A 26986-nucleotide genomic window follows, 5' to 3' on the forward strand; every position below is an offset into this window, starting at 1 on the left:
TATTTGTCCTTACACATATACAAACCTTTCACCCCTTACAATGGGGAGACTTGTAAGTGATGGGAGAAAGTCCCCTCAAACTAGATTGAAAGCTTCTTCCCATCCTTAAACATGTCCTCCTTCCCAGTCTAATACTGGAGTGAGAAAGGAGACTCCAACAGCTAATTACAGGGATGTAGATGTTATGGTCACAGGCAGTAGAGTACTAGGAAGATGATGTCGGCAGTGTCAAACTATGTAAATCAATAAAAATGTTTGATAAGATACCAACCCATCCTCCCCGTGGTCAAGAGGATTGAGGAGTTGCTTCTCGGTAGAGTTAGTCTGCAAGAAAGATGCTCCATTGTGCAACTCACCAGCATCAGATCTTTGACCAACGTGTAACAGTTATGGATGCTGTATCCACTTGACAAGGGAACAAGACCAAGATAAAAGAACTAGTCATTCTATCTCTCCTTAAGCCTCATGACAAACTCATTAACCCAGACGAGATGCATGCTAAACTCCATGAGGGAACTGGAAAAGTTACAAAAATGATGAACAGCCACCTCAGAACCCAAGGAAAGGGATCAACATCCATAAGGCACAGAAACCCCAAAAGGTGGTTAAACACTTTTAGATAAAATTTCACTTCAAAGTACAGTATGCAACACCAAAGAGACATTGGCACTGGGGACACTAGCTACAAACTTGCTTAACAAAGTCATACAGGGCCTACCTGAAAGACCTAAGGAGGCATGAGCCTTCTTTAGGTCAAAATTGTAGTTGGCAGTCTGCAAGGCAACGGGAAAAGAACTTCCAACTTATGACGGGGTGGGGCATATACTGGGGGAACCCGACACGCCACCAGAACCTGAAAAGCCTGCCGACACAGCTCTGAAGGCTCCTTGCTCTTGACTCATTCTCCTCGTAGACCAAGCCAGCAGCATATGTACAGAAGCAACAGTAGCATATGCACTTACTGTGGGAATGGAAGAGGCGAATGACTTCTTAGGTGTCTTCTTCGGCATTGCCAAGATAGACCCCAGAGAAGGCTTAGCTCTCTTCCTCCATTTTGAAGGATAAGCCTGCCACTGCATAGATGGTCACGACCTGCATTCACCACACGGGAGATTGACCCCTACAAGAAGCAGAGAATGGATCTACAGCCAGTTTACATTTATACCAGTTGCAATGTCCATCCTTTCCACGGCAAGTACAAATTTGTTTCCCATCCTTGATTTACAAGCACAGCTAGCATTTACTTCCAGCAAGAAAAAGGAAGATGAAAGAGTTTGGTAAGGGTGCAACAGTACATCCATACTCATTGTGACCAATGACAAAAGTTAAGTGCTTCCAACAGGTGGAGGGACAGGGCTACTCGATAGCGCTCACCACCTGTCATTGACTTCCTAAACATATTTGACGGCTGTTGAGCTGATGTCATGTTCCCTACAGTATTTTGGAGAACGAAAGGTTTGAGCAAAATGTGATATGGGAAGCAAAATAAGACCTCTCAAAATAGTGTTTATCTGAACTCTATGCTTTCAGTATCACAAAAGAGAAAAAAGGTTATAAAAACATTAGCTAGTGTTGCCATCTACTGGAAATCCTCTGGTACTACAAGGGCTAGTCATTACACCAGAGCAAAAAACTCTCGTATTTCAACAATCTAGACATAAAGCTGCACTTCAGAAGCAATAGAAAATGAATATTTGGGAAGGGTCATATAAATTATACCAAATTCAAGTATACTGTACTTGCTGACATCCATGTATATTATCAATCTATAAGATTTTATTTTTTAACAGAGTTTTATTACGGTCTATTAAATTTCTTATTCCTGATCTAGATATTAATCTTTGGCACCATCGTTCAATTAGTTCATCATGCATGTTGCATAATATATTTTATAATTAAGACCACCCTTTACATTCAGATCTTCCAGGACAGTTCGATCCTGTTCGTAATACTCGGCATGCAATCAATTCTAATAGTCAGGCCTTCTCCATCATGAGGCTCCATACTACACAGTATTCTAGAAGTTTCATTCTAGCAGTGACCAAGTTGGGGAATGATCTTCATAATCATGTAGTTGAATCAGTAGAATTTCAAAAGTTCACAGTTGCAGAAAATGTTCTTATGTTGAACTGGCTGACATGAGTCTTTTTATGGTTACAGTGAACCCTCGCTACTTCGCGGTTCGACAATCGCGGATTCACCACTTCGCGGGGTTTTCCCATAACCCATATATATATACATATCGCGGATTTTCCGGAAAATTCGAAAATACCGCGAAATCTGAAGACAACCAAATACGATATTTTGTTACCTGTAATTCCATTAATACTGTAATTAGTAATATCTGCTCTTACTGATTGTTCATTGCATTACATATGATATATAATTCAGCACAGAAAGAAATAAAACACGAAAAGAGAATGTGATCATACGATAATTCAGTACGTAGTAAAATTAAATCGAACATGAAACGCAAATCAGATGCAGTCATACCATATTAGAATGGTGTGTACTGTAATGGATGTGCTTCTTTTCCATGAATCTTTTGTATGTATACGTACGTAGTACAGTACTGCATCCAATAATATTCTTTGTTGCAAAAATCACATTTCGAATACTGTAAGCGTACAAAAAAAAGAGAGAGAGAGAGAGAGAGAGAGAGAGAGAGAGAGAGAGAGAGAGAGAGAGAGAGAGAGAGAGAGAGAGAGAGAGGCGTAAAATAGCGTACGTAAATTTTTATTATTATTATTATTATTGTTGTTGTTGTTAATAAAATTATTGTTATTATTATTAATCATTATTATTATTATTATTACTGTACAGTATTATTATCATTATTTATTATTATTACGGTATTGTACTTAATCTACGTACGTTCAGTATGCGCGGGGGATCTTCTATGAGTAACCAACGCACCATAGTACTGTAAGACGGGTTGTGATTGGTTCAAGCGCTGATAGATGACGAATCAAAACTCAAGTTTTGTTATCTAGCCTGTGATTGGTGTTTTGCCCGCATCTTCTACCCGCAGCATCAAAGTTCTCGCGGGGCTGGATCGTTCACTTTCTCTTTCCGCGTATTGCTGAGTAGACGTTCTTAAGTTTGTGAAGTTTAATCTGTGCTGTGTGCGACTGTTTTAAGTTGAACTTTTTGTTGAACTTTCTGTTACAATGCCTCCCAAGCGTTCTGCTTCTAGTAAGGCTGGTAGTGAGCCTAAACGCCACCGAAGGATGATGACGATAGCTGAGAAGGTTACGCTTCTCGACATGTTAAAAGATGGTAGAAGTTACGCGGCCGCCGGCCGCCATTTTGGAATCAACGAATCCACCGTTCGCTACATCAAGAAGGACGAGGCGAACATTAGAAAGACTGCTGCAATCACCTTTAGCAGATCAGCGAAGCGAGTCGTTACAACGCGTAATAAAACGATCGTACGCATGGAAGGTGCTTTAGCTGTGTGGATTGCCGACTGCCGGAAGAAGAACATAGCGTTGGATACGAACACCATCCAAACAAAGGCTTTGAGCTTATATGAGAATTTTGCTGCAAAGGAACCTAAAGACGACGACGGCAACCATGCTGAAGATGATGATGATGCAGATGATCCTCAACCAGGGACATCCACTGATTCCCAGCCTCAGAAACGTTTTTCCGCAAGCAAAGGATGGTTCGCGAAGTTTCAGAAACGCTTCGCCCTGAAAAGCGTTTCCCTGCATGGGGAGTCTGCTTCCGCTGACACTGCCGCTGCTGAAACTTACGTGAACCAGACTTTCAAGAACATTATCGCTGAAGGTGGATACAAGCCGGAACAAGTGTTTAATATGGATGAAACCGGCTTGTTTTGGAAGAGAATGCCGTCGCGAACTTTCCTGTTCAAAGAGGAAGCCAAAGCCTCTGGCTTTAAGGCATTCAAGGATCGCGTTACCCTCGTGATGTGTGGCAATGCTGCTGGATTTTTGTTAAAGCCAGGGCTTATTTATAAGTCGAAAAATCCTCGCGCTTTGAAAAATAAAAATAAGAATCTCCTTCCCGTGTACTGGATGCATAATCAAAAAGCATGGATTACGAAGATGCTGACCTCCAACTGGTTCCACCAGTGTTTCATCCCGCAAGTCCATGAATATCTCTTAGAGAAGGGCTTGCCATTCAAGATCCTTCTCCTTATGGATAACGCTGGTGGACACGCAACTGACCTGTCGCGTGAGGGCGTTCAGGTTGAGTTCCTGCCACCCAACACCACGTCATTAATTCAACCGATGGACCAGGGGGTTATCAGGGCGTTCAAGGCCCTCTACACGAAGAATACCTTGGCGGACCTCGTTGCGTGTGTGGATGCTGCCCAAGATGACGAGGATGAAGATTTCAACTTGAAGGCGTACTGGCGGCAGTACACCATAGCCACGTGCCTGCAGAATATTCAAAAGGCACTTCAAGAGATGAAACCTGCAACCATGAATGCGAGCTGGAAGAAGCTGTGGCCCGATATTGTTTACGACGACAAGGGATTTACTCCGTCGGAAATCCAACACTCTGCAATACGGAAATCTGTGCAGTTGGCTGCCATAATTGGAGGTGACGGGTTTGGCGACATGACGACTGAAGACGTCGACGAGTTGTTGGACTGCCATTCCCAGCCCCTAACTGACGCAGACCTCGAAGACCTGACGAAATCGGCAAGTGAGGAAGAGAGTGAGGGTACCCAGGAAGAGACCCAAGAAAATGTCGAAGAAACGGGCTTAACATTAGAACGGCTTGCCAAGTTCTGCAACCATATGAAGGAGGCGAAAGAAATGTTACAAGAGTGGGACGAGGATATGGTTCGCTCGATGCAATTCTCAAATAAGGTCGATGACATCATGACTCCCTACAGGATGCTCTTGGATCGAAAAAAGAAGCAGCGGCAACAACTTCCGATCACAATGTTCTTCCAGCCTCGCAAAAAAGAGCCAGTTCCTCCTGCTAGTACGCCTTCGGAAGAAATTGAAGAAGTTGAAGAGGTGTCCCAGGAAAAGACACCTCCGTCTGAAGAGACGTAAAATACTATCATTGACTGCACAGTAGAACACATCATCAGCTTCATCATCATCATTTCTACTGTGCAGCAAATTCATCGCCATCGTCATTCAAGTTTTTCTTGAACTTCTTTCGTGGTGAGTACAGTAACAATCTTTATTTTTTACTTTAACCTGTTTTATAGTTTAGTAATGTACGTACTGTATGCATTAAGTTAAAGGGAAGGTTTTAAAAGTCTACATGTTGTAACCTATCATATTTTTTTTGTTTAAAATTTACATTCGTACGTAAAACAATCTCTCTCTCTCTCTCTCTCTCTCTCTCTCTCTCTCTCTCTCTCTCTCTCTCTCTCTCTCTCTCTCTCTCTCTCTCTCTCTCTCTCTCTCTCTCAAATTGTTTTCCTGCTTTGCTACGTACAAGTACTGTATAATTTATATTTGTAAGGTAACATATTTTGTAAATGCTTTTACTGTAAATACTGTATGTACTGTATCATTATTTATCACTATCATCATGCGCGTTAAATGCCTTGTTTGTTCTGAGCGTGGTTGTTTACTGAGCGTACACGCCGTCGTTTCAGGCGGCGTCATAAAGAAAAAGATTTCATTTGGAAGTCCTAAGAAAAATACGTAAACTAAAACATTGGTAATAAAAAAATCAACATACAGTACTGTATAATCAATATAATCGATGCAAAAACTAACCTATACATATATGTGTACACTAAATGAGTTTGTTTCTTCATTATGATCAGAGATGAACGTAAACAAAACATTGGTTGCCATTTTTTATCGTGCTTTTTAGGTGTTTTAGGAAACACATGATATAAAATCGCCTTTAATATTTGTGCCTGTTTTAGTTTAGGGTGCTGTAGTACATGCATTAAGTGTTCTGTACATTAAAGGGTGGTTTGTTAACAGTACTACGTACAAGGGAAGGTTTTAAAAGTCCGAATATACATGTTAAATAAATAGGTAAATATGCTGTCACTACTTAGCGGATTTTCACCTATCGCGCCCGCGTCTGGAACCTATCTACCGCGATAAACGAGGGTTCACTGTATATATGAATTATCTGTTTTAATGTTGTTAATGTTTTTTAACATATTTTAATTTTTTAATTACTTCTTCTATCGCTTATTCTTTATTTCCTTTCCTCACTGGGCTATTTTTCCCTGTTGGAGCCCATGGGCTTAGAGCATCTTGCTATTCCAACTAGGGTTGTAGCTTGGCTAGTAATAGTAATAATAATAATAATATAATGTCTTATAAATTCTAAACAACTTACAGTATATCCAACTGGAGTTTCAATGGTCTTTTCTTCATTCTTCTTTTGACAGGATATGTGGTAAAACGTAAACAACAGATGATGCTGATCACCTAGCACTGGTGGAAGCTTGATTTTAAATTCATCATAGAAGTCTGGAGACTTATTATGATAAGTTACAGCAGTGTAAGCTTCAGTTGCAAATTCTGGACAGCTCGACTTCCCATAGATTACACACATGGCAGCATGTTCTTCTTCTCCTGCCATAAACTGAATTTTGACTGCTATGTTACGTGCTGATCCTAAGAGTAAAGAAAAATTTTATCTTTATTGTTAGATTGTACAAGACATTCCAGAAAGGTTAACATTGAATAATAAAATCTACATTTTATTTGTTAGATGTTCTTTAAAAATATAATCAAATGGACTGAAAAATATCAAGATCTTGACTAAAGTTTTCAAGTATTTTGTTTACAAACTTGACCTTTGCTACTACAGTATATGAAATCAAGATTTCCAAAGAAGTTTAATGGCTAGGCTAGCGCAAACCTGTTATGAATCTAAAGTCAACATAAAATATCTTCTACTTGATACTGTTCACAATACCGAAATAGGGTTGATCTATACAAAAGATTATCACTGATATAAATGGAAGGTGATGAATGCAAGAGTTGATGGGAGAAGTAGGAGAGGAAGGCCAAGGTTTGGGTGGATGGATGGAGTGACGGAAGCTCTGGGCGATAGGAGGATAGATGTGAGCGAGGCAAGAGAGCGTGCTAGAAATAGGAATGAATGGCGAGCGATTGTGACGCAGTTCCGGTAGGCCCTGCTGCTGCCTCCGATGCCTTAGATGACTGCGGAGGTAGCAGCAGTAGAGGATTCAGCATTATGAAGCTTCATCTGTGGTGGATAATGTGGGAGGTTGGGCTGTGACACTCTAGCAGTACCAGCTGAACTCGGTTGAGTCCCTTGTTAGGCTGGGAGGAACGTAGAGTAGAGGTCCCCTTTTTGTTATTGTTTCTTTGTTGATGTCGGCTACCCCCCAAAATTGGGGGAAGTGCCTTGGTATATGTTTGTATGTATAAATGATTATATTGACACTGGTCATCATAGTTCCTGATCAAGTTGCTTTATTAAAATCACAATTTACCTTAATGCCAACATGGACAGGCTCCTGCATATGTATATTATTTCCCCATTTAACAGTGATTTGTATAAATTGTGGACTAAAAACCTAATTTTCAGTACTAATGAACTTTTAAGGCACTGATTTTGAAGGGCTTCTAAAGCTCAAAATCATAATTTATAGCTCACTTTAAATATCAACTGGTGATTGATTGATTGATATGAGGTTTTGCACTGAACAAGGAGATTAAAGTTTTAACAATAAATCAAAAACTAAATTGTAAACATTTTCCTACTACCATACAAGATATAACTTCTCTTATACAGTAATGTTTTTTAAGGATTATATACACATGGTTTATCATGGCTTCAAGTGAAATAAAATCAGAACCAAGAATATACCATGTCCACACATGTTAAAGGAAAATAATTTATGGCAAAAATAAACCTAGGCTAAGAAAAATACCTATCATGAATCATTATCTTTTAATAACGACAATAATAATTAGGGGATTCAACTAATTCAAGAGTGATTTGCTTGCAAAACAGGTCCTCAATGTTGCCACACAGTCAATGTCATGAACTTTAGAAAGAAAAAAAAGAGATCCTGGTGACCACACTTGAAATCATTTTTTAAAAAGGAGCACCATCAATGCAGAGCCATGAGTGATATACTAAATGCACAATCATTTTGTTAGAGCTTCCCTTCAGCCTCAGTTGCACTTTTCTCTGGCTTTAACTTTATATCTGGTCATGTTGGTTTCATCCGTTTTGCCTGTCTGACTTCCTTAATGTTACTTTACTCCAAATTGATGCAATTAGAAAAACACTTTGAGCCTATATACAAAATTCAGTGATAATTATACTGTGTATGATGAAAATTTTTAAAAGTAATTTGTATAATTCCTAGCTATACAAACATGAGTCATTTAAAATAGGAATATGTCTTCGGTAGTGCTGGAAGGGCCACTGAAAAATAACATGGTAGTTGGATACTGACAGGTGGTATGAGTAGAGAGCCCTCCCTACCCAACTGTAACAGATTAGCAGCAAGAAAACCCTTCCAACCCAGCTGTCAAAGAGTAGCCACTTTTGTCCTTTGGCCTAGGACTGTGGAGGGTAGTTGCAGTGGGAAATCACAAATTTTTAAGTAATTTGTATTTTTCCTAACATACTTACCTAGAACTACCTTCTTAGGAGTTACTGGTAACGCTACCTAACCAACCAGCTTTTTGTATAGTTTACCCTCTTTCCGTTTTCTACGTGGTCAACCTCAGGCAGTGTGATATGTGCCCTGAGGCGACCCGGGGTCGTGAAGCGTGCTAGCTCAGGTCGTCGAATCGTCAGTAAGTTTCTGGTCGCGACGTGATCATCTCGCCGCGCTCTCTCTTACCTTGTGCGACACTTTGTGTCCCCCGATCCTTTGTGATTACCGCGTGTTACCCACGTGTTTCCCTTTCACTTTCCCTTTGCATCCTTGTGTCTCTCACCCTACCTCGGTAACTGGTTCCAGGAGAGGCAACTTATGCCGTAAAATGACTAAGGTCAAATTTACTTGTCACTGAATTTACTTGTCACTAGGCTAAACCACATATAACTATTCCCAGTTCTGCATTTTATTTACATATACAATTTGAATAACATATGGTTAATAAGAATCTATTTCCAACTTGCAGACAAATAAATTTAGTTTTTAATATAGTACAGAAAAAAGTAATCTAACATCTTTCAGTACATATACGTTATGTCGTCAGCTAAAACAACATATCAAATGACAAAATCAAATGACGTGTTTCAAGCCCAGCCTATGAGCGAACAAGATAAAGTATTTCAGTGACACTTTTTAAGGAAATGAAGATTTATATTATATTTGTTCTATGTGTGCATTATAATTTGTACAAAATTAGTTGAGAAATTATACAGACAATATTCTTTCTTATTCCTATTTGCGAATATTCTCGATAGACTTGAAATCGGTTTATCACAACAAAATGAAAAAGAATTAATTATTGATTGTTGAAATGCACTTGAAATTGAACAATAGTATACAAAAATGCTATATTAAGCACAATGAACTTTTTAAAACTCCTGGTTTTTTAGAATGCAATGATTTATGCCTAAACTAAACAGGATTTCTATTTCATGGGAATCATTAGCAGCACTGACGACACCACAAACCATTGAATATTGGAACTAATGTGGAAAACACCTCAAGCTCTTAAAGAAATCTAAATAGGACACAACAACAACACAGTCACAGATGCTCCATATCCGTTCTCTAAGATTTATGATGATTATGCTATTACCATTTACTATAAATCTAAGTACTTTATTATGATTTTATAGTTTCATTATTATTTATTGAACAGTAACAAGATTTATGTGCTTTCAATGTTTTTCTAGTGATACTGCAACTTCAATATCTGTGGCGGACTGATGTAAAGTTAAATAAAATTGCTTAAACTTCATTTTTGTTTTTCCTTATATTTTCTTTGACAAAACATGTGTAATCGAAAATTACTTAAATCAAAACAACGTAGAACGAGGTATACCTATAATCACTCTTTCTAAATTTGTTATTTATTTCTATGCACATACAACCCTTTTGTTCTTTAAAATAGTGAGAATCGTTCACTGGTGGGAGAAGTCCCCTAGCACCAAATAGGAAGGTTCTTTTCTTACTTGGATACATTATCCTTCCTTGTTCCGTAATGGAGCAAGGAAAGCGACTCCAACAATGTTCAAACAGCTAATCATATGGATGTAGAAGCTGTTAGGGCATCAATCAGTACTGGCTTAAAAGGCAACTAGAACTAGGACCTGGAAAACCCATCTCACTAACAAGGAGTTGGCATCAGGAGTGTCAACCAGGCACAACTACTCATCCTCCAGCTTGCCTGAAGGATGAAACCTTTTCTTGGCAGATATAATCCGCACGAAAGGTGGCGTCGTGTTACGCACCTGCATTATATAATGGTTGCAACTGCTGGATCCCTTTGAGAGAGGAACAAGAAAGAGGTAGAATAACCGGTCATTTTACCTCTTTGAGACTTAGGCCGAATGAGTTACCTTGAACAGAGCTAAAGTGATACCCAACTCTGAGTAGTCACCTCAGGACCCAAGGAAAGGGGTCAAAGGGTTTGTGGGCAATGTGAGTAAGACAGAGAGGCCAAGATGGTCCGACATCTTCATCTCCAAGTTCACTGACAAGTAAAAGGAAGGATGGCTAGTTTTACAAGTTTTTACTTGAGATGGCAGAGTTATGTACTGACCAAAGGTGCATCTGACAGCAATATGCATCACTAAATTAGTGTCTGGACACTTCATTTTGTTCCTGCTAGGGCTAATGAGAATGAAGCGACACTCGCACTGGAGATGTCAAGTCCTCCTCAAATAAGACTACAGTACATTGGTTGACGTGTTTTTCGAGACCATTTTGTACAGGTTTTTATTTAGTTTATGAAATGATAACGGTGACAGAACGCCCATCCATCAAATGTTTGACATCATTTAAGGCCTGAAACTTACCTAATCTCTTGTCGATAGTCTTAAAGGAAAGGACCCTAAGTTGCCCTATTCAGGTTAGTAGTAGGCGTATGATCAAGTGTCCGGAGGACGAAAAACATCCAACTGTGGAACCTTAGTCCTAGGTTAGATAAGACTGCTTAAACATCCATTTGAGTATGGATCAATCCTCCTACAGGGAGTGATCTCTGCAATGCAGAGGAGCCTCCTCTTCCCCAATTCTCTTGCCATAGCAAAAAAGAGAGAGTGTCCTGAGGTAAAAACACTATGATGCCCTCTTCAGGTTAGCTGGAGGCATATTCAACTGTGCCATGAGAATAAATACTACCCCACCCTGGGTCCTAAGTCCCAAGGTAAGCAAGACTGATCAAAGCTCTCCTTGAGCACGGTGGATCATTCTTGAGGAGATATGAAATCTCTACTGAGGTGTTCCTTCAGGTGAGGCAGGCAAGTAAGTTTGAGATCTACTGAAAAATGCAGTCGTCGGAGAGAAACATGCTCTATAACCCCCATCATAGAGCATATCTCTATTGGGAACTATCTGCGAGGTAGTAGAATGGGACACTACTCGACATGAGGCCACCCAGGAGTATCCTGCAAAGGGATAAGAAAGGGGGACGAATCCTTCCTACCCAAGCTAGACTATAAGGGTACTAAATACCTGGAGGGATCCTTACATGGTAGTAGTATGTCAGAGGTATCTGCCATATAGAACTCACAGTCAAGATGATCGAGTCCTGAGGAAATGGTGACCCTTTACCTGGCCTATGTTGCTAGTAATTTGCATTTGTGGGACTTCTCATCTGCAACCAATGCCACAGTGATAGCTTTCACACAAGGCTCACACTCTGTTTGAAGGACACGGAAAGAACCGGTCAGCGGATGACCTATGCTACTCATCATGACGCAGGCGAGTAGCTCTTGAGGGCAAGAACACTTCTCCCATATATGGTAAGAACAGGAAAGGTGAGCAAAAAGTCTCACTTTCCCCTGACCTACGGATCCACTCGACTGAACACTATGGAACAGTCAGCGGGCAACATCCGTCACTCTCTCCCGATGGATAAAAGCGAACAGTAAAATTCTTAAGGCACTTCTGGGCAACTATTACTAACCTCCTTCACTTTATAAGATGTATCTGAAGTAGATAATATGGGAGGAAGGAATAATTGCCAAAAGATCTCAGCATTGATAATGTATCTAACTACATAAAACTCATTTTAAATTATATAATTGATTCTAGATTGCAAATTCACTTTTGAGAAATATATCCAGTCTGTTTCTTCATTTGACTTGCACAAAAATTGCCACGTTGCAAAAGTCTTAAGAATTTCAGTGATCAAGCTATTCTGAAAAAAAATCCATTCTATCATTTCACTATGTTTTGAGTATTGTTCTCCTGTCTGGTCTTCAGCTGTTGACACTCATCTTAATTTGTTGAACAAAACCTTGGGATGCATCAAATTCCTTATCTTGGATCTGGATATTAATCTCTGGAAATGTCATTTAATTAGTTCTTTGTGCATGCTACACAAGATTTTTCATAATTCCCACTGATCTGGAATAGGCATCCTACCGCTCTAAGTTTGCTGATACGAGTAAAATGAAAAATGCCCTATTGAACAGTATTATAAAGTATGAGATCAGACTCTCCCCAATCACAGTCCTCAGATCGTAATAAAGCGAGTATTCTTGATCTTCTCCTGGAAAGACTTTAAAAAGGTCATTCTAATCGGCCCAAGCATAAACACTGGCGGACACGTTTGAACACCTAAGGAATAAAGGAGGCGCTTCCGAAACTACTGAAGGTTTGCATGACTGACAAGTCCCTAGATTCACCAAAAGCATGAAATCTTCTCCTCTGGAGGCTGAATATGCATTCAGTTCCCAATGACTGCAGCCTAAAAAGTATCAGTTCAGTCAAAAGTAGAGACCTGTGCTTCGCACCTGCATGGACGGGTCGAGCAGGTTTCTACACCTTCTGGAGGAAGAAACTGCTGGTGGTCATTACCGGGGTTTGGAGAAGGCCATGATCTTCCTCTGAAGGCTTGGCTGCAGTTTCCTCCAAAGACCAGATTCCTTGAGGGATACCATACACTGGGCAAAGGCATACCACTACACACAGCATCCCCTTCCACCACTAACTCAAGGCATATTGATACAGAGCATATATAGGCTAGATATTATGTGCTCGTTAACAGGTTCTGGCTTTGTTTCCTCTACTTAAAATATAAACCCTAAAATCCAAGCATATTCTGGGATGTACAATTGGAGGCAGATAATAAAACTGGCTATGAACAGTGTTGTTCTATATCTGGGAAACAGTCCCCGGCACCACAGAGCAATAGCAGTGTACCCTCCTCTGATGAATGTGCGTGGTCAGTAATTGGCTCAACTTGGAGCTAAATTGCGTGGGACCAGTCACTGCTCCGCTCTACATACTCCACAGTGAGCTAGTGTACAGGAGCAGTACTGAGAGGTGGTATCTCCTCTTTCAAAAGTAATAAAGTATTTCAAGAAGGAAAAAAGACCAAAAAGGTACCATGTAAGCTACCCCCCCCCCTCCTGTTGATTGCGGTGGAGAGTAAACTGAGCCCCTAAGTCACTGACTGATGGCTGCCAGCTGATGTCCTAGAGATGTGCTATTTTCTCAATTTGCAATACCACAGTATCCCTAACACTTAAGGAACAGCACTCCTCTGTCCAGGTAGAAATGGTAAAGGAGGGCATCTAAGTCCTGTAACTCCTGACCATCGGAAAATGTACATCTCGGGCTTGCCCAGCTACCTGTACAGTCAAGCCAGGTCCCTGGGCTGATTGAGAATTTTCAGAATCAGAAGAGAAGTGGAGAAGGATAGATTCACACACGTGTATCCTTGCTCTCATTCACTTAAAGAGTTGGTGCTTTGTCAAGAGAGATTGATCACCTAATACCAGTGTAAACAGCAGTCACTGTTGCACCAGTCGCACCTATCTGACCAACCCCAAAGGAACTGATCAGTGAGAAAACTCCATAGCAGCTCAAAGATGAACACCAGTAAGTTTACCACAAGCCCATGGTTGCTAACCAACCTCACAAGTATTGGGTTGTGAGCTCCGTTGGCTGCACTCTGTAACATCACACAAAAATACATATCTTTGTCGTGAACGATATCCTATTAGCCTACCATACAGTGCTGGAGATTGGTCCTTTTAGGGCTGTTCACCTACAACTAATGAATCAATAAGGGATGTCACACCAGGATAACAACCACTAACCAACTTTAAAGATAACAGATGATGCGTGAGCTCAGTGTCGGCAAAAGGCCAAAGTGAACAATATCCATGTCAGCCTAGTGTATGGTACTGGAGATCAATCCAGGTAAAATCATTCACCTGCACCTAATGAAACAACAGTGGCTATAACACAAGGATCACAATCGCTAACCGACCAAGAAGGTGCTGGTCAGCGGGATAGTTTTCTAAGGCACAGGGCGCACACCAGAGTAAGGAACAATCCTCCATATCCCGATAGAAATAAAAAAGGTGGGGACAACACCCTCTTCAGGCCTACAGTATTGATGTTCGGTCCAAGTAGGACCAATCACCTGATCTCGTTACAACAATGGTAACTATAACATTGGCTGACGCTTGCTTGGCTGACCCTGAAGATACCAGTTAAAGGGTATGTAGTCATACTCTTCCAAAGGAGGATGGTGATTTCTATCAGTCCAAAGAAACTTTGAGCGAAAGGCCTTCCCAGAAGACTATCTTCTTTGCCCTCGTCGTCTCATGGAAGAAATATACAAAACGAGAAAGGAGGAGGAAGAGGAGATTGACAGAGAAGGAACAGAAAGGGTGAACTCTCCTTTCCCTTGCCAACCCCTCCCTCTAATAAGGAAGCTACAAGAGTTTCCTCTGCTGCCACAAAAACCACTACACTGGGGCTTTGTCACAAGGAAAACACTGGAAACACTCATTACCACTTTAACACAGGATTCACTACCTGAGTAACACCGTTAGTGCCAAGTGAGTCTGCCAAACAAAAAATTTCACTATCGGGAACGCAAGGTTAAAAGTTAGTCTGAAAACGCTAACTCCCTCTCGAGACATTGAAACTACCACAAAGTGAGATGAATTAAGCTCTGAGACCATCATCTTCCAGATTGGACGAGCGGGAAAACACTCCAAAGGAAAGTGTGCTATTTTAGATCCCCTTACAAAGAAACACAATATATCACAAATTTTAAGTAATTTGTATTTTTCCTAACAATACTTACCGAAGAAACACTTTATAGGAGATTACTGGTAACTCCTCTCCGACGACCAGATTTTTACGTAGTTTCCCCCTACTTCCATGTTCTATACTGTCCTGAATAACGGGAAATAACATGACCTGGGGGCATTGCCCAGGCAGGTCGTCCGTCTTTGAGAAGCTCTCCCCAGTAAGTTTTATGTAATGAACAAAACCACGAGGTCAGCGGGGCACTGCGGGGACGGTTGGGGGGGCCCTAAACCTAAAGTGTTTCTTCGGTAAGTATTGTTAGGAAAAATACAAATTACTTAAAATTTGTGATTTGTTCCGACACAGAGACTTACCTTGAAACACTTTATAGGAGACTTACACCTTAGGAGGGGGGAGTGCCCTTTAGCCCTGACCCCGATGGACAGTAGGGAAAACTACGTAAAAGACTCATTAAGTGTGATATAACACTTACCCTTCTGCAATATCTTCGTTGTGCTTGATATGGCGAATTTTCGTCTTGTGTAATGAGCGATATTTCTTGATGACGACTGACGGTACGAGAAAGATAGAAAAGGGGGGAAAAATAGAACTCGGCTCCTTGTGTCTAGATACTTTATGTTTCGCGATTGAGCCTGGGGCTTGAGCCGTCAAACCGAATGCAGGGCTGAGATGACCGGCCCGATAGAAAACCCGTCTAGAGACTTTCTCGTACAGTCCTTGAGATAATGTGCGGTGAAGGTCGACTGGTTGGACCAAGTTCCCGCTCGAAGAACCTGCGCTACTGACATGTTCTTTTCGAACGTTAGAGAGGTGCTAATGCCCCGCACATCGTGAGCTCTGGGTTTTCCCGGTGTAGGAAGACCTTGTTTTAAGTAGGCTTGCGTGATCACTTTCCTGAGCCAGAACGAAACCGTATTTTTGGATATGTTTTTCTTTATTTTTCCCCATGAGACGAAGAGATTCTTGATAGACGGGCGGAGGTTTGCCGTTCTCTTAAGGTATTTCCTAATAGTCCTGACCGGGCATAATTTTAGGTCCTCCGGGTTTCCTTTATTCGGGATTGCCGGAATCGAAAAACTCTCAAACCTCGGATCCCACACCGAGGGGTTCTGAGTCTTGGCGACGAAGGATGTGACAAACTTAAAGGTTACTTCCTTCCATCCCCTAGTGTGTTCCACCTCGAATGACAGTCCGTGTAGCTCGCCCACCCTCTTAGCCGAGGCTAATGCTAGCAAGAAGACCGCCTTGAGCGTGAGATTCTTGTCATCAATGTCCTTTAAGGGCTCGAATGGTGGTTTCCGTAACATATCTAGGACTCGCGCCAAGTCCCAACTCGGGATTCTAGGGGCGGAAGGGGGGCATGATTGTTCGAACGCTCTGATAAGCATGGAGATATGCCTGGAGGAGCCGAGATCTATGCCCTTGAGAAGAAAGACTTGACCCAGGGCCGCCCGAACTCCCTTGATCGCTGGAACTGACATGTCTAACTTGTCCCTGAGATAAACCATGAAGTCGGCTATCACGGGCACTGACGCTTCCAAGGGCTCTAACTTCTTGTCCCTGCACCACTTCACGAATACCGCCCACTTAGACTGGTAGACGGCTGTGGATGATTTCCTCAGGTATAGCGACATCCTCCTGGCTGTCTTGCCGGAGTACCCTTGCTTCTTCAGGAGCCGCTGGATAATCTCCAGGCGTGAAGACGAAGGGCTTGCGGGTTTCCGTGAAACCGCTGAAAGTGAGGTTGTTTTAATAGGTCTGACCTGCCGGGTAGAGGCCAAGGAGGTAGGACGGTGAGGTTCCTTAGGTCCGCGAACCATTCTCTCTCCGGCCACCAAGGCGCTACCAAAGTCATCCTTAGGTTGGTTGCTGCTCTTACTCTGTTGAGGACCTGCCTTATCAGGGAGAAGGGGGGAAAAGCGTACACGTCCAGTCCGTCCCACTTGTGCTGAAAGGCGTCTTCCATTGCCGCCTTCGGATCTGGGACGGGAGAACAAAATACGGGGAGTTGCGCGTTCAACCTTGTTGCAAACAGATCCATTACCGGAGATCCCCACATCTGTATAATGTAGCTTGCCACTTGTGGGTGTAGGGACCATTCTGTTGCTACCACTTGCCCCACTCTGCTGAGGCCGTCTGCTAGGACGTTGTTCTTCCCTGGAATGAACCTTGCCGTCAGGATGACGTCCTTCTGTTCCGCCCATTTTAGGATTTGAAGGGCTAGTTCGCACAACTCTTTTGATCTCAGGCCCCCCTCCTTTTTCACGTAAGCCACCACCGTTGCATTGTCTGACATTAGGGCCACCGAATGCCCTCTCATGTCCTCCTCGAAGTGGTTGCAGGCTTCTTGGACCGCTCTCATTTCCAGGATATTTATGTGTAGGGATTTCTCCCCCTCTGACCACGCCCCCTTTGCTGTCTTTTCCCGGAGATGGGCTCCCCACCCGTCCTTCGATGCGTCCGTGAAGAGAAGAACCTCCGGAGGTTGGGAGGACAGTGGCATCCCCCTTAGGGTGTTCGACCGATCCTGCCACCATTCCAAGGCCTTCCTGGACTCCTGAAGGAGAGGGACCACAATGTCCGGGGAACTTTTCTGGTTCCAATGTTCTTTCAGGTTCCATTGAACCACCCTTAAGTTCTGTCTCCCGTGAGGTACCAGCTTCTCTAGGGACACCAGGTGCCCTACCAACCTTTGCCAATCCAGCGCTCTTCTGGGGCGACCCAGAAGGAAGGGCCGGAGCACTCGATCCAGGTTGTCCAGCCTTTCCGTGGTTGGGAATGCCTTGACCTGTAACGAATCCAGGACCATTCCAAGGTACGTCCTCCTGTTGGATGGGGTTAGCTGTGATTTCTCCAAGTTGACCACGATGCCCAGGGTCTTGCACAATTGAAGAAGATCTTCGCCCTGTTGTTTCAAGTCTTCCTTTGAGGATGAAAGGAGTAACCAGTCGTCCAGGTACCTGATGAGTCGAATGCCCCGTTCGTGGGCCCATATGGAGACCGTCGTAAAGACCCTCGTGAATACCTGGGGGGCTGTTGAAAGACCGAAGCATAGGGCCTTGAATTGTAACACCTGGGTACCCCACTTGACCCGGAGAAACTTCCTGCTCGACGGATGAATGGGCACTTGGAAGTAGGCGTCCTTGAGGTCTATAGAAATCATAAAGTCGCCCTCTCTCAAGGACGCCATGACCGTTCTTGGAGTGTCCATTTTGAAGGTCACCTTCCTGAGAAACCTGTTGAGGGCTGACAGGTCTATTACAGGTCTCCACCCTCCTGTCGCTTTTTCCACTAGGAACAGGCGGCTGTAGAACCCCGGACCCGGGAATGTCACTGTTTCTAAAGCTCCCTTCTGCAACAACGTCTTGACTTCTTCGTCCAACGCTGCCCTCTTCGCCAGGTCCTTGGGCACCAACCAGTCTGCCTGCGTTGCTGGAACTAGGGGGGGTGTCTCTTCCCTGAAGGGGATCCTGTAGCCCTCCTTTAGTACTGTAACTGTCCACGGATCTGCTCCGTGGAGCTTCCATGCTTGCCAAGTGAGTCTGAGGCATCCCCCTACCTGAGGCTTGGGCAGGGGAGGGGGGCCTCCCATCTTATCTCCTACGGGAAGAACGGCCTGTTCTCTCCCTCCTGGAGGAGTAGAAAGAAGACCTATACGTTGGGGGGTTAGAAGATGAACCTCTTCGGGGGGGAACCACAGAGGAAGACCACTGTCCTGACGAGGGTTCCCTCCTTCCTTGAGTTGGTGTGGTACGCGCGGCCATGGGTGCTTCTGTCACTGGCCTCCTGAAGATGGGGCGGCGTGCCGCCTGTGGCTTCAGGGTAGGTAGCTCCCTCTTTTTGGCCAACTTCTCCACGACCTCTTCCGCCTTCTTCGTCGGAATAAGCTGCTCCCCCCAGACGGAGCAGGTCTTCAAGGCTTTAGCTTCCCTGTCAGGAATCTTAATGGGAAGGTTCTTGACTAGGGCGTCTCTTCTCCGGAGAATCCAATTTGCGGAGAGAGCCAAAGACTGAAAGGTCAGGAATTTAAGGGCGCGGCTACCTGACCCCAGCAACTCATTCAGAGCCTCCCGTTTTGCAGGTTCCATGGAGTCTGTAGGAATCTGGGTGCCTACTAGGGTGGTGGCCCACCAATCCAGCCAGGAGGCCACATTAACTAAGTCCTTGGACATCTCCTCCATCATTGCCGACTCGGAAGGGGAGAAGAAGGTAGATGCTGCCGATGCCCTCCCGTCGGAGATGCCCTGGCACAGGATGTCTATGGTTTCCTCAGTCTTGCACGCACCGGTCGGCCTATTTTCTAAAGAGTAGTATTTCGACTGCGACTTCAAACCCTGTAGGAGCTTTGCTGAGCTGTGAGCCCTGCAGGAGTCGCTATTGCGGGATATGACCTTATCAATGTGAGTCTTTCCAAGCCCCACGTTACTGGCCTCAGGGAGAGAGAGAGAGGACTTTTTCTGGGCGGGGACCGCTATGAACTTGTTCAGGCCTGAAGTCCAGGGTTCTTCCTCTTGAGTGGCGGGTTCTATAAGGTTGTTATAACCCCTAATTAAGGCAAGGACTCTCCTGTACGCTGAGTCCTCCGTCACCGCCGACTCGCCCTCCCCTCCTTCCGACCGACGGGGCGAATCGTGATCTCGGTCTCTGCCGTGATGGCGGGGTCCATGGTTCCCTCTATCCTCGACGTCCGCTGTACCTCTCCTCTTTGTGGCCTTTTTCGGTGAAACGGTGTCCTCCGTGAGATAGATCGACGGAGGTGTCCTTCCCCTTCTGGGGTCTCGATGGGGAGACCTGTCGAGGCTGCCCGGCCTAGACGACGGCCCCCTGCGCTGGGCGGGATAAACGTCTCCAGGACGAGTCTTAGGCCTGCAAGATGTAGCCCTTCGCTCATCTGGTGACTCCCTGCCGCGGGACGTGGAAGTCCTTCTAGGGGGACTGTCTCCTGCCCGCTCATGTGTCGAACCAATAGGTTTGGAACAGACTTTAAAATTGTTCTCTGGGACAAACACCCACGTCCCTTTCGGAGAGACTGGTCTCCTGCTTTTGGGTGTAGGGGAACGGGGCCTCATACTGTCCCGAGATCCTGTGGGAGACCGCGAAGGGGAGTTCCTCCGCACAGACCGACCTCGTTTCCGCGTCCCTACTGGGGGGGTTGTTCTCCTGCTTTTGGATGTAGGGGAACGGGGACTCATCCTGTCCCGAGATCCTGTGGGAGACCGCGAAGGGGAGTTCCTCCGCACAGACCGACCTCTTTTCCACGTCCCTACTGGGGGAGTTGTTCTCCTGCTTTTGGGAGGAGGGGAACTGGGACTCACCCTGTCCCGAGATCTTGTGGGAGACCGCAAAGGGGAGTTCCTCCGCACCGACCGATCTCGTTTCCTCCTCTGTCGTCTCCTCCGTTCACTGCTTGACGAATCCGAAGAGTCACGTCCTGACGAGAAAGACTGACCTCCGTATCGTGACCTAGCACGTGACTGCGTTTTCTTGGGGCTACGCCGTACCCCTGACGGAGAAGGAATGGGGAGACTCTCCTGTAGCGAAGTCTTCGGCGGCAACCATCCCGACGGGCCCGCCAAACCGGGGAAGGCCCCGCCAAGGCCTTCCTCCATGTCCAGTGGGGACCTCATCGGAGTTCTCGGCACGTCCCAAGCCAATGGATCTTCTTGCGGGGACTCCTCTCTGCCGACGCCACCACTCGTCGCTGATGACCCTGGAACTTCCACCCAGGAACCTGACGAAGAAAAAGGGACACTATTAGACCACATGGGGTCCCTCGACGAGACGTGGTCCTTATGAGAGAGAGCCACGTCCCCCGGACCCCCACTACACTCACTTACGGCCGCCTGACTTGCCTTGGCCAACGAAGGACCGCCCACAAATTCCCTCTCTTGGGAAAGAGGAGCCAACTGCATGTTCTCCTTGGACTTACCTCGCCCCTTACTTTGGGTAGGGGAAGGCGGATGTACCCTACCTGACCCTTCTCCTGCTGAAGTCGCAGGGGAAGAAACGCTAGTCTTCCTAGGAGACTTCTTCGATGCCTTCTTTTTGGTACGGAATTTTATCCACTGGACCTCGGGCCAATCGGCACATTCGGAACACTTATCCGACGGCGAACAAGCTCTACCCCTACACGAGGTACACAACGTATGCGGGTCAACCTCGGGCTTAGACAGAAAAGCCCCGCATGATCTACCAGCCCTAGGCCCAGGACAACGGCGAACGTGTTCCATAACGCAACACAAAGGGCCGTAGACACAAGCAAGCCACAAAGGAAAAGCACTAAAACACTAGGAAAGCACAAGGGAGCGAAATCAAAAGCACGTAGTGAAAGCACCAAACACACACTAAGAGATCCCAATCACGTGGGAAGCACGTGGAACTAAACACAAAGGGAATCGCACGGAGTATGAGGAGCTTCGTGAAGCACGTGTGTTCACGAACCGACCAGAAAACTTACTGGGGAGAGCTTCTCAAAGACGGACGACCTGCCTGGGCAATGCCCCCAGGTCATGTTATTTCCCGTTATTCAGGACAGTATAGAACATGGAAGTAGGGGGAAACTACGTAAAAATCTGGTCGTCGGAGAGGAGTTACCAGTAATCTCCTATAAAGTGTTTCAAGGTAAGTCTCTGTGTCGGAACAAATAGAGTTTAAAAAAGAACAAAAGTCACTTTACCGCATACTTACCTTCGACCTGAATTCGCTTACAAGCAAGAAAGCTCACAAAAAAATAAAACAACCAACTCTTATCACGAATGAATGTAAGAAAAGATCCATCACCATTGCAGCCAAAGTCAAAAGCGGGTATTCTGTGAGAGACGAGTGGGCAGGGCTTCCCCTTGTGCCACCTATCATTAACTAGCTACCTCGTTAATAACTCAGTGACTGTTCCAGCCCCAAAGAAGACATATCCCTATTTACAAGGACAAAGGTTTGTATACGAGTAGGAACAAATGTGTTTTCCACTTAAAGTTCAAGTGCTGAAATATACTACAGTATTCTTTCTGAGTTACCATATGTGTTTGTTCATTTGCTAATTACAAGAGACTAGAACTTTTACACCAGCATGAAATGGGACAGTATTTATATTACTCTCATTTATCAAGCTCCTTTTAAGGAAACAAAATTCTCCAACTTAACTTACCTGGTCTATTATTGAAGTTTAGGTCTTTTGGTGATACAAAGAGTAGATTTCGGTAACTATAATGAGGAACATAAATTTCTCGTGGAGGAAATTCTACCACTTCCTTTATGGGGCGGCATTTTTCATCTGTGAATAGAAAAAAAGTTTCATATAAAAGGAAATATGGGTACAGTATATGTAACGATCAATCAAAATGTTACAAATACAGTTCTCTGCCAAAATAAGAAAACAAATTAAGCAAATTGCCAAATGTGTTCTCACAGAATAACATATATCAACCATAACTTCAAAAAAGATTTTTTCTAGCAATACCAAGCTTTATATAAGCTAAAAATTATTACTTATCCCCTTTCTCAAAAATCAAAAATCTCTAATCTCTATCAAATGATTGCTATTAGGTTACCTTGGTTGTTCACTAATGAAAAATTATTACCATCAAATCAAATTTTTATGACTCGCCAAAGGTAGGCTCCAGAAGGAACTGGACCCAAATCATTAAAAAATCATTGAAAAAACTACATGCCGCAACAGTGTGTGAATGAATTACAAATTACAGTAAGTACAGTATAGTATATAAACTTGATTATACTTAGCATTAAATATGACAAATTCGAAGATAATTTGTATTTTTCCTAACCATACAAACCTTAGCTATTTACAGAGGGTTTACCTTTTAGCGCAGCTGAAATGACGAGCCAATAGTTTTAACGAGGGTTAATTACCCCAGCGCTAGTTAGCGGGGGGTGGGGAAGGGTAGCTTGCTACCCCAACCCCCCCTCCACACACCGGTGACTTGCTTCACTTCACTTAGAGGTAGGACTTGACTTGGGGGTCAGGAATGGCGGGCACATATGTGTAAATAGCTAAGGTTTGTATGGTTAGGAAAAATACAAATTTTCTTCGAATTTGTCATTTGTTCCGTAACCGAAATACAAACCACGCTATTTACAGAGGGTGACTTACCCCTTAGGAAGGGTGGAAAGTCCCCAGCCTTACTGACTTCGGCTTGCCCGGGGGCTCGATCCCTCAGTGAGCAGCACTAGAGAGAGGGAGCCCCTGTACCTCACAAGTTCCTAGCATCGCTAGGAACGAGTGGCCTACATAAGCCGTGTGAGGAGGAGAGTGTGACTCGTCCTATGAAGTTGACCTTGAGACCTTCAGATAGGAATTCTAGAATAGGACGTTCCCCATACCACCTCGTCAGGGTATGGGAGACGCAACAGTATTAAGCTTAATACTAAGAGCACAAAGAAGCATGGGTTACCTGCAGAGGTCGAGGTCAGCTATGCGAGGACCAGGATGCTGCTTCCCCAAGAGAGGGGAGAATGAAGAAAGAAGTAAGGGTCAGACATACTCTTTCATTCACGCAGACTAAGACCGGGCAACAACGCCCTCAACCTACTGCTACTTGTCCAAAATGGAGCCTGAGGTTAGACCAGCTGTTGTGCAGCCACCACAGGGCCGATAGAAAACGTATCGAGGCTCCTGTGGGTCACGTCTTGCAGGTAGTGGGCTGTGAAGGTCGTTTGACGCTTCCAGACCCCAGCTTGAGTACCTGCGTCACAGAGAAGTTTCTCTTGAAGGCCAGGGATGTAGCAATACTCCTGACATCGTGGGCCCGAGAGCGACGTGACGGAGGAGGGTCAGGATTCAGGGCATGGTGGATAACCCTTCGAATCCAAGCTGAGATGGTGTTCCTGGTGACCTTCCTCTTAGTCCTGCCTGTGCTCACAAACAAAGCTCGCACATAAGGACGGACTGCAGCCGTTCTCTTCAAGTAGTGCCTCAGACACCTCACTGGACATAGTAGCAGCTGGTCTGGGTCGCTTGTTACAGAACGGAGACTCGCGATCCTGAAAGAGTCGAACCGAGGATCCGGCACTCCAGGATTCTGAGTCTTGGCAACAAAATCAGGGACGAACCTGAACATTACCTCCCCCCATCCCCTTGAATGGGCAATGTCGTACGAGAGACCATGAAGTTCACTAACTCGCTTGGCCGAAGCCAAGGCGAGTAGGAAGGCCGTCTTCCAAGACAGGTGGCGATCGGAGGCCTGGCGTAACGGCTCGAAGGGAGGTCTCTTAAGAGACCTGAGGACTCGAACCCCGTTCCAAGGAGGGGGTCTCACTTCCGATTGGGGGCAGGTAAGCTCATAGCTACGTATGAGTAAAGAGAGTTCTAGCGATGAAGAAATATCTACGCCCTTCAATCTGAAGGCCAAGCTTAAGGCTGAGCGATAGCCTTTCACTGCCGAGACAGAAAGGCGCATTTCTTCTCGCAGATACACGAGGAAGTCCACTATTGCTGGAATAGTGGCATCGAGTGGAGAGATACCCCTTCCACGACACCAACCACAAAAGACTCTCCACTTTGCTTGGTAGACTCCCTCAGAGGACCTTCGCAGATGCCGAGATATTCTCTCCGCAACCTGTTGCGAAAAGCCTCTCTCCGCGAGGAGACGCTGGATAGTCTCCAGGCGTGAAGCCGAAGCGAGGCTACGGCCCTGTGAGGGACGCCGGAGTGGGGTTGTCTGAGAAGCTCGTGTCGTGGAGGAAGCTCCCTTGGGAGCTCCGTCAGGAGTTGCAGAAGGTCCGGAAACCATTCCGCGTGATGCCATAGCGGAGCTACCAGAGTCATCGAACAGTTGACCGATAGTCTGGCCCTATTGAGCACCCTTCTCATCAGACAGAACGGTGGGAAACGTACACGTCGATGTTGTCCCACCGTTGCTGGAAAGCATCTTGCCAGAGTGCCTTGGGGTCCGGGACTGGGGAGCAGTACAGGGGCAGCTTGAAGTTCAAGGCTGTCGCGAACAAGTCCACAGTCGGGGAACCCCACAAAGTCAGGACTTTGTTGGCTATCTGAGGATCCAAAGACCACTCGGTACTCACTATCTGCGAAGCCCTGCTCAGACTGTCGGCGAGCACATTCCTCTTGCTAGGAATGAAGCGAGCTGATAGTGTTATCGAGTGGGTTTCGGTCCACCTCAGAGTCTCTACTGCAAGATGGGATAGCTGTTGCGAAAAAGTGCCTCCCTGCTTGTTGATATAAGCCACTACCGTGGTGTTGTCGCTCATCACCACCACGGAGTGACCTGCCAGGGACCGTTGGAACTGCTGAAGAGCCAGAAAAACGGCCTTCAATTCTAGCAGGTTGATGTGAAGGCACTTTTCTGATTCTGACCAAAGGCCTGAGGCCCTTTGGTTCAGAACGTGCGCCCCCCACCCTTCTTTTGACGCGTCCGAAAACAGAGTCAATTCCGGGGGGAGGACGAGAAGACTCACTCCCTTCCGCAGGTTCTCGTCGGCCAGCCACCACCGCAAGTCCGTCTGTTCCAGAGACCCCATTGGGATCAGAATGTCCGGGGAATCGGATCCTTGATTCCACCGGGACTTGAGCCGCCATTGAAGGGATCTCATCCTGAGGCGGCTGTTTGGAACCAGACGGGCCAGGGAGGATAGGTGGCCTAAGAGACGCAACCACGATTGGGCAGGGAGTTCTTTTCGCCTGAGGAAGGGTTCCGCCACCCTCCTCAGTCTTGCTAACCGGTCGTCTGATGGAAAGGCTTTGTGGAGATTGGTGTCTATTAGCATGCCTAGATAAACCAGTCGTTGGGACGGCTGCAGAGAGGACTTCTCGAGGTTTACCACGATCCCCAGATCCTGGCAAAGATCCAGAAGCCTGTCTCGGTGCCGAAGAAGGGTCGACTCCGAGTCTGCTAGGATCAGCCAATCGTCCAGGTAACGAAGGAGACGAATGCCGTTCCTGTGCGCCCAAGATGAAATCAGGGTGAACACTCTGGTGAACACCTGAGGAGCTGTGGAGAGACCGAAACACAGCACCTTGAACTGGTAGATCTTGTTGTCTAAGCAAAATCTCAGGTACTTCCTGGAAGACGGATGGATTGGGATCTGGAAGTACGCATCTTTTAGATCCAGTGTGCACATGAAGTCTTGTGGTCTCACCGCAAGTCTGACCGTGTCTGCTGTCTCCATGCTGAACCAGGTTTGTTTGACAAACCTGTTCAGAGCTGAGAGATCGATGACGGGTCTCCAGCCTCCAGTAGCCTTCTTTACAAGAAAGAGTCGACTGAAGAAGCCTGGGGAGCCGTCGACGACCTCCTGGAGAGCACCCTTCTCGAGCATGGTCTCGACTTCGGCCTGAAGGGCCAGCCCCTTTGCCGATCCCGTGGCATAGGAGCTCAACGACACTGGATTCGCTGTCAGGGGAGGTTGAGATGTTGTGAACGGGACGCGATAGCCTTGGCCGATCACTGAGACCGTCCAAGCATCGGCCCCGTGTTGCTGCCACCTGCGGACGCAACGCTGAAGGCATCCCCCACAGGTGGACATGCAGGGGGACTGCCACCCCTAGGGCTTGCGGCCGCGGCCGCCACCCCTAGGGCTTGCGGCCGCGGCCGCCACCCCTAGGAGTCTTGCCTCCCCTGGAGGACTTACCGCCCCTCTTGACCTTGGCTGGAAAGGGCTGGGGCTTAGACACCACCTTCTTAGCTGCCGGTGCCTGTTTGGGAGCCTTACGAGGCTGTTGCTGCTGTTGCGGCGGGGCTGGAGGCTTATAGGGCCGAGTTGTAAGGGCCCTATGGAGGAGGGAGTCCGTGCTGGATTTCCTCCACCTCTCAGCCGTTCACTCCATGTCTTGAGGCTCAAACAGGTTCTCCCCCAGAAGGG

At 45.5% G+C, this 26986-nt stretch overlaps 1 protein-coding gene across 14 annotated transcripts in view; it reads right to left on the reverse strand.

The window, feature by feature from the left end:
- Nucleotides 1-26986, reverse strand: part of Zir (Zizimin-related) — a 326985-nt gene that overhangs the window by 225925 nt on the left and 74074 nt on the right. For all 14 annotated transcript variants that reach the window (XR_011039375.1, XR_011039379.1, XR_011039374.1 and 11 more), the window contains 2 exons: nucleotides 22299-22424; nucleotides 6301-6581 (listed from right to left, as the gene is read on the reverse strand). Coding sequence is in view for 4 of the 14 variants with exons in the window: in XM_068345898.1 (XP_068201999.1) it covers nucleotides 6301-6581; nucleotides 22299-22424 (407 nt within the window). In the remaining 10 variants the exon portion in view is untranslated. The remainder of the gene's footprint in view (nucleotides 1-6300; nucleotides 6582-22298; nucleotides 22425-26986) is intronic.

Source organism: Palaemon carinicauda, chromosome 22 (assembly GCF_036898095.1).
Source record: "Palaemon carinicauda isolate YSFRI2023 chromosome 22, ASM3689809v2, whole genome shotgun sequence".
In the NCBI taxonomy this organism is placed as follows: domain Eukaryota; kingdom Metazoa; phylum Arthropoda; class Malacostraca; order Decapoda; family Palaemonidae; genus Palaemon; species Palaemon carinicauda.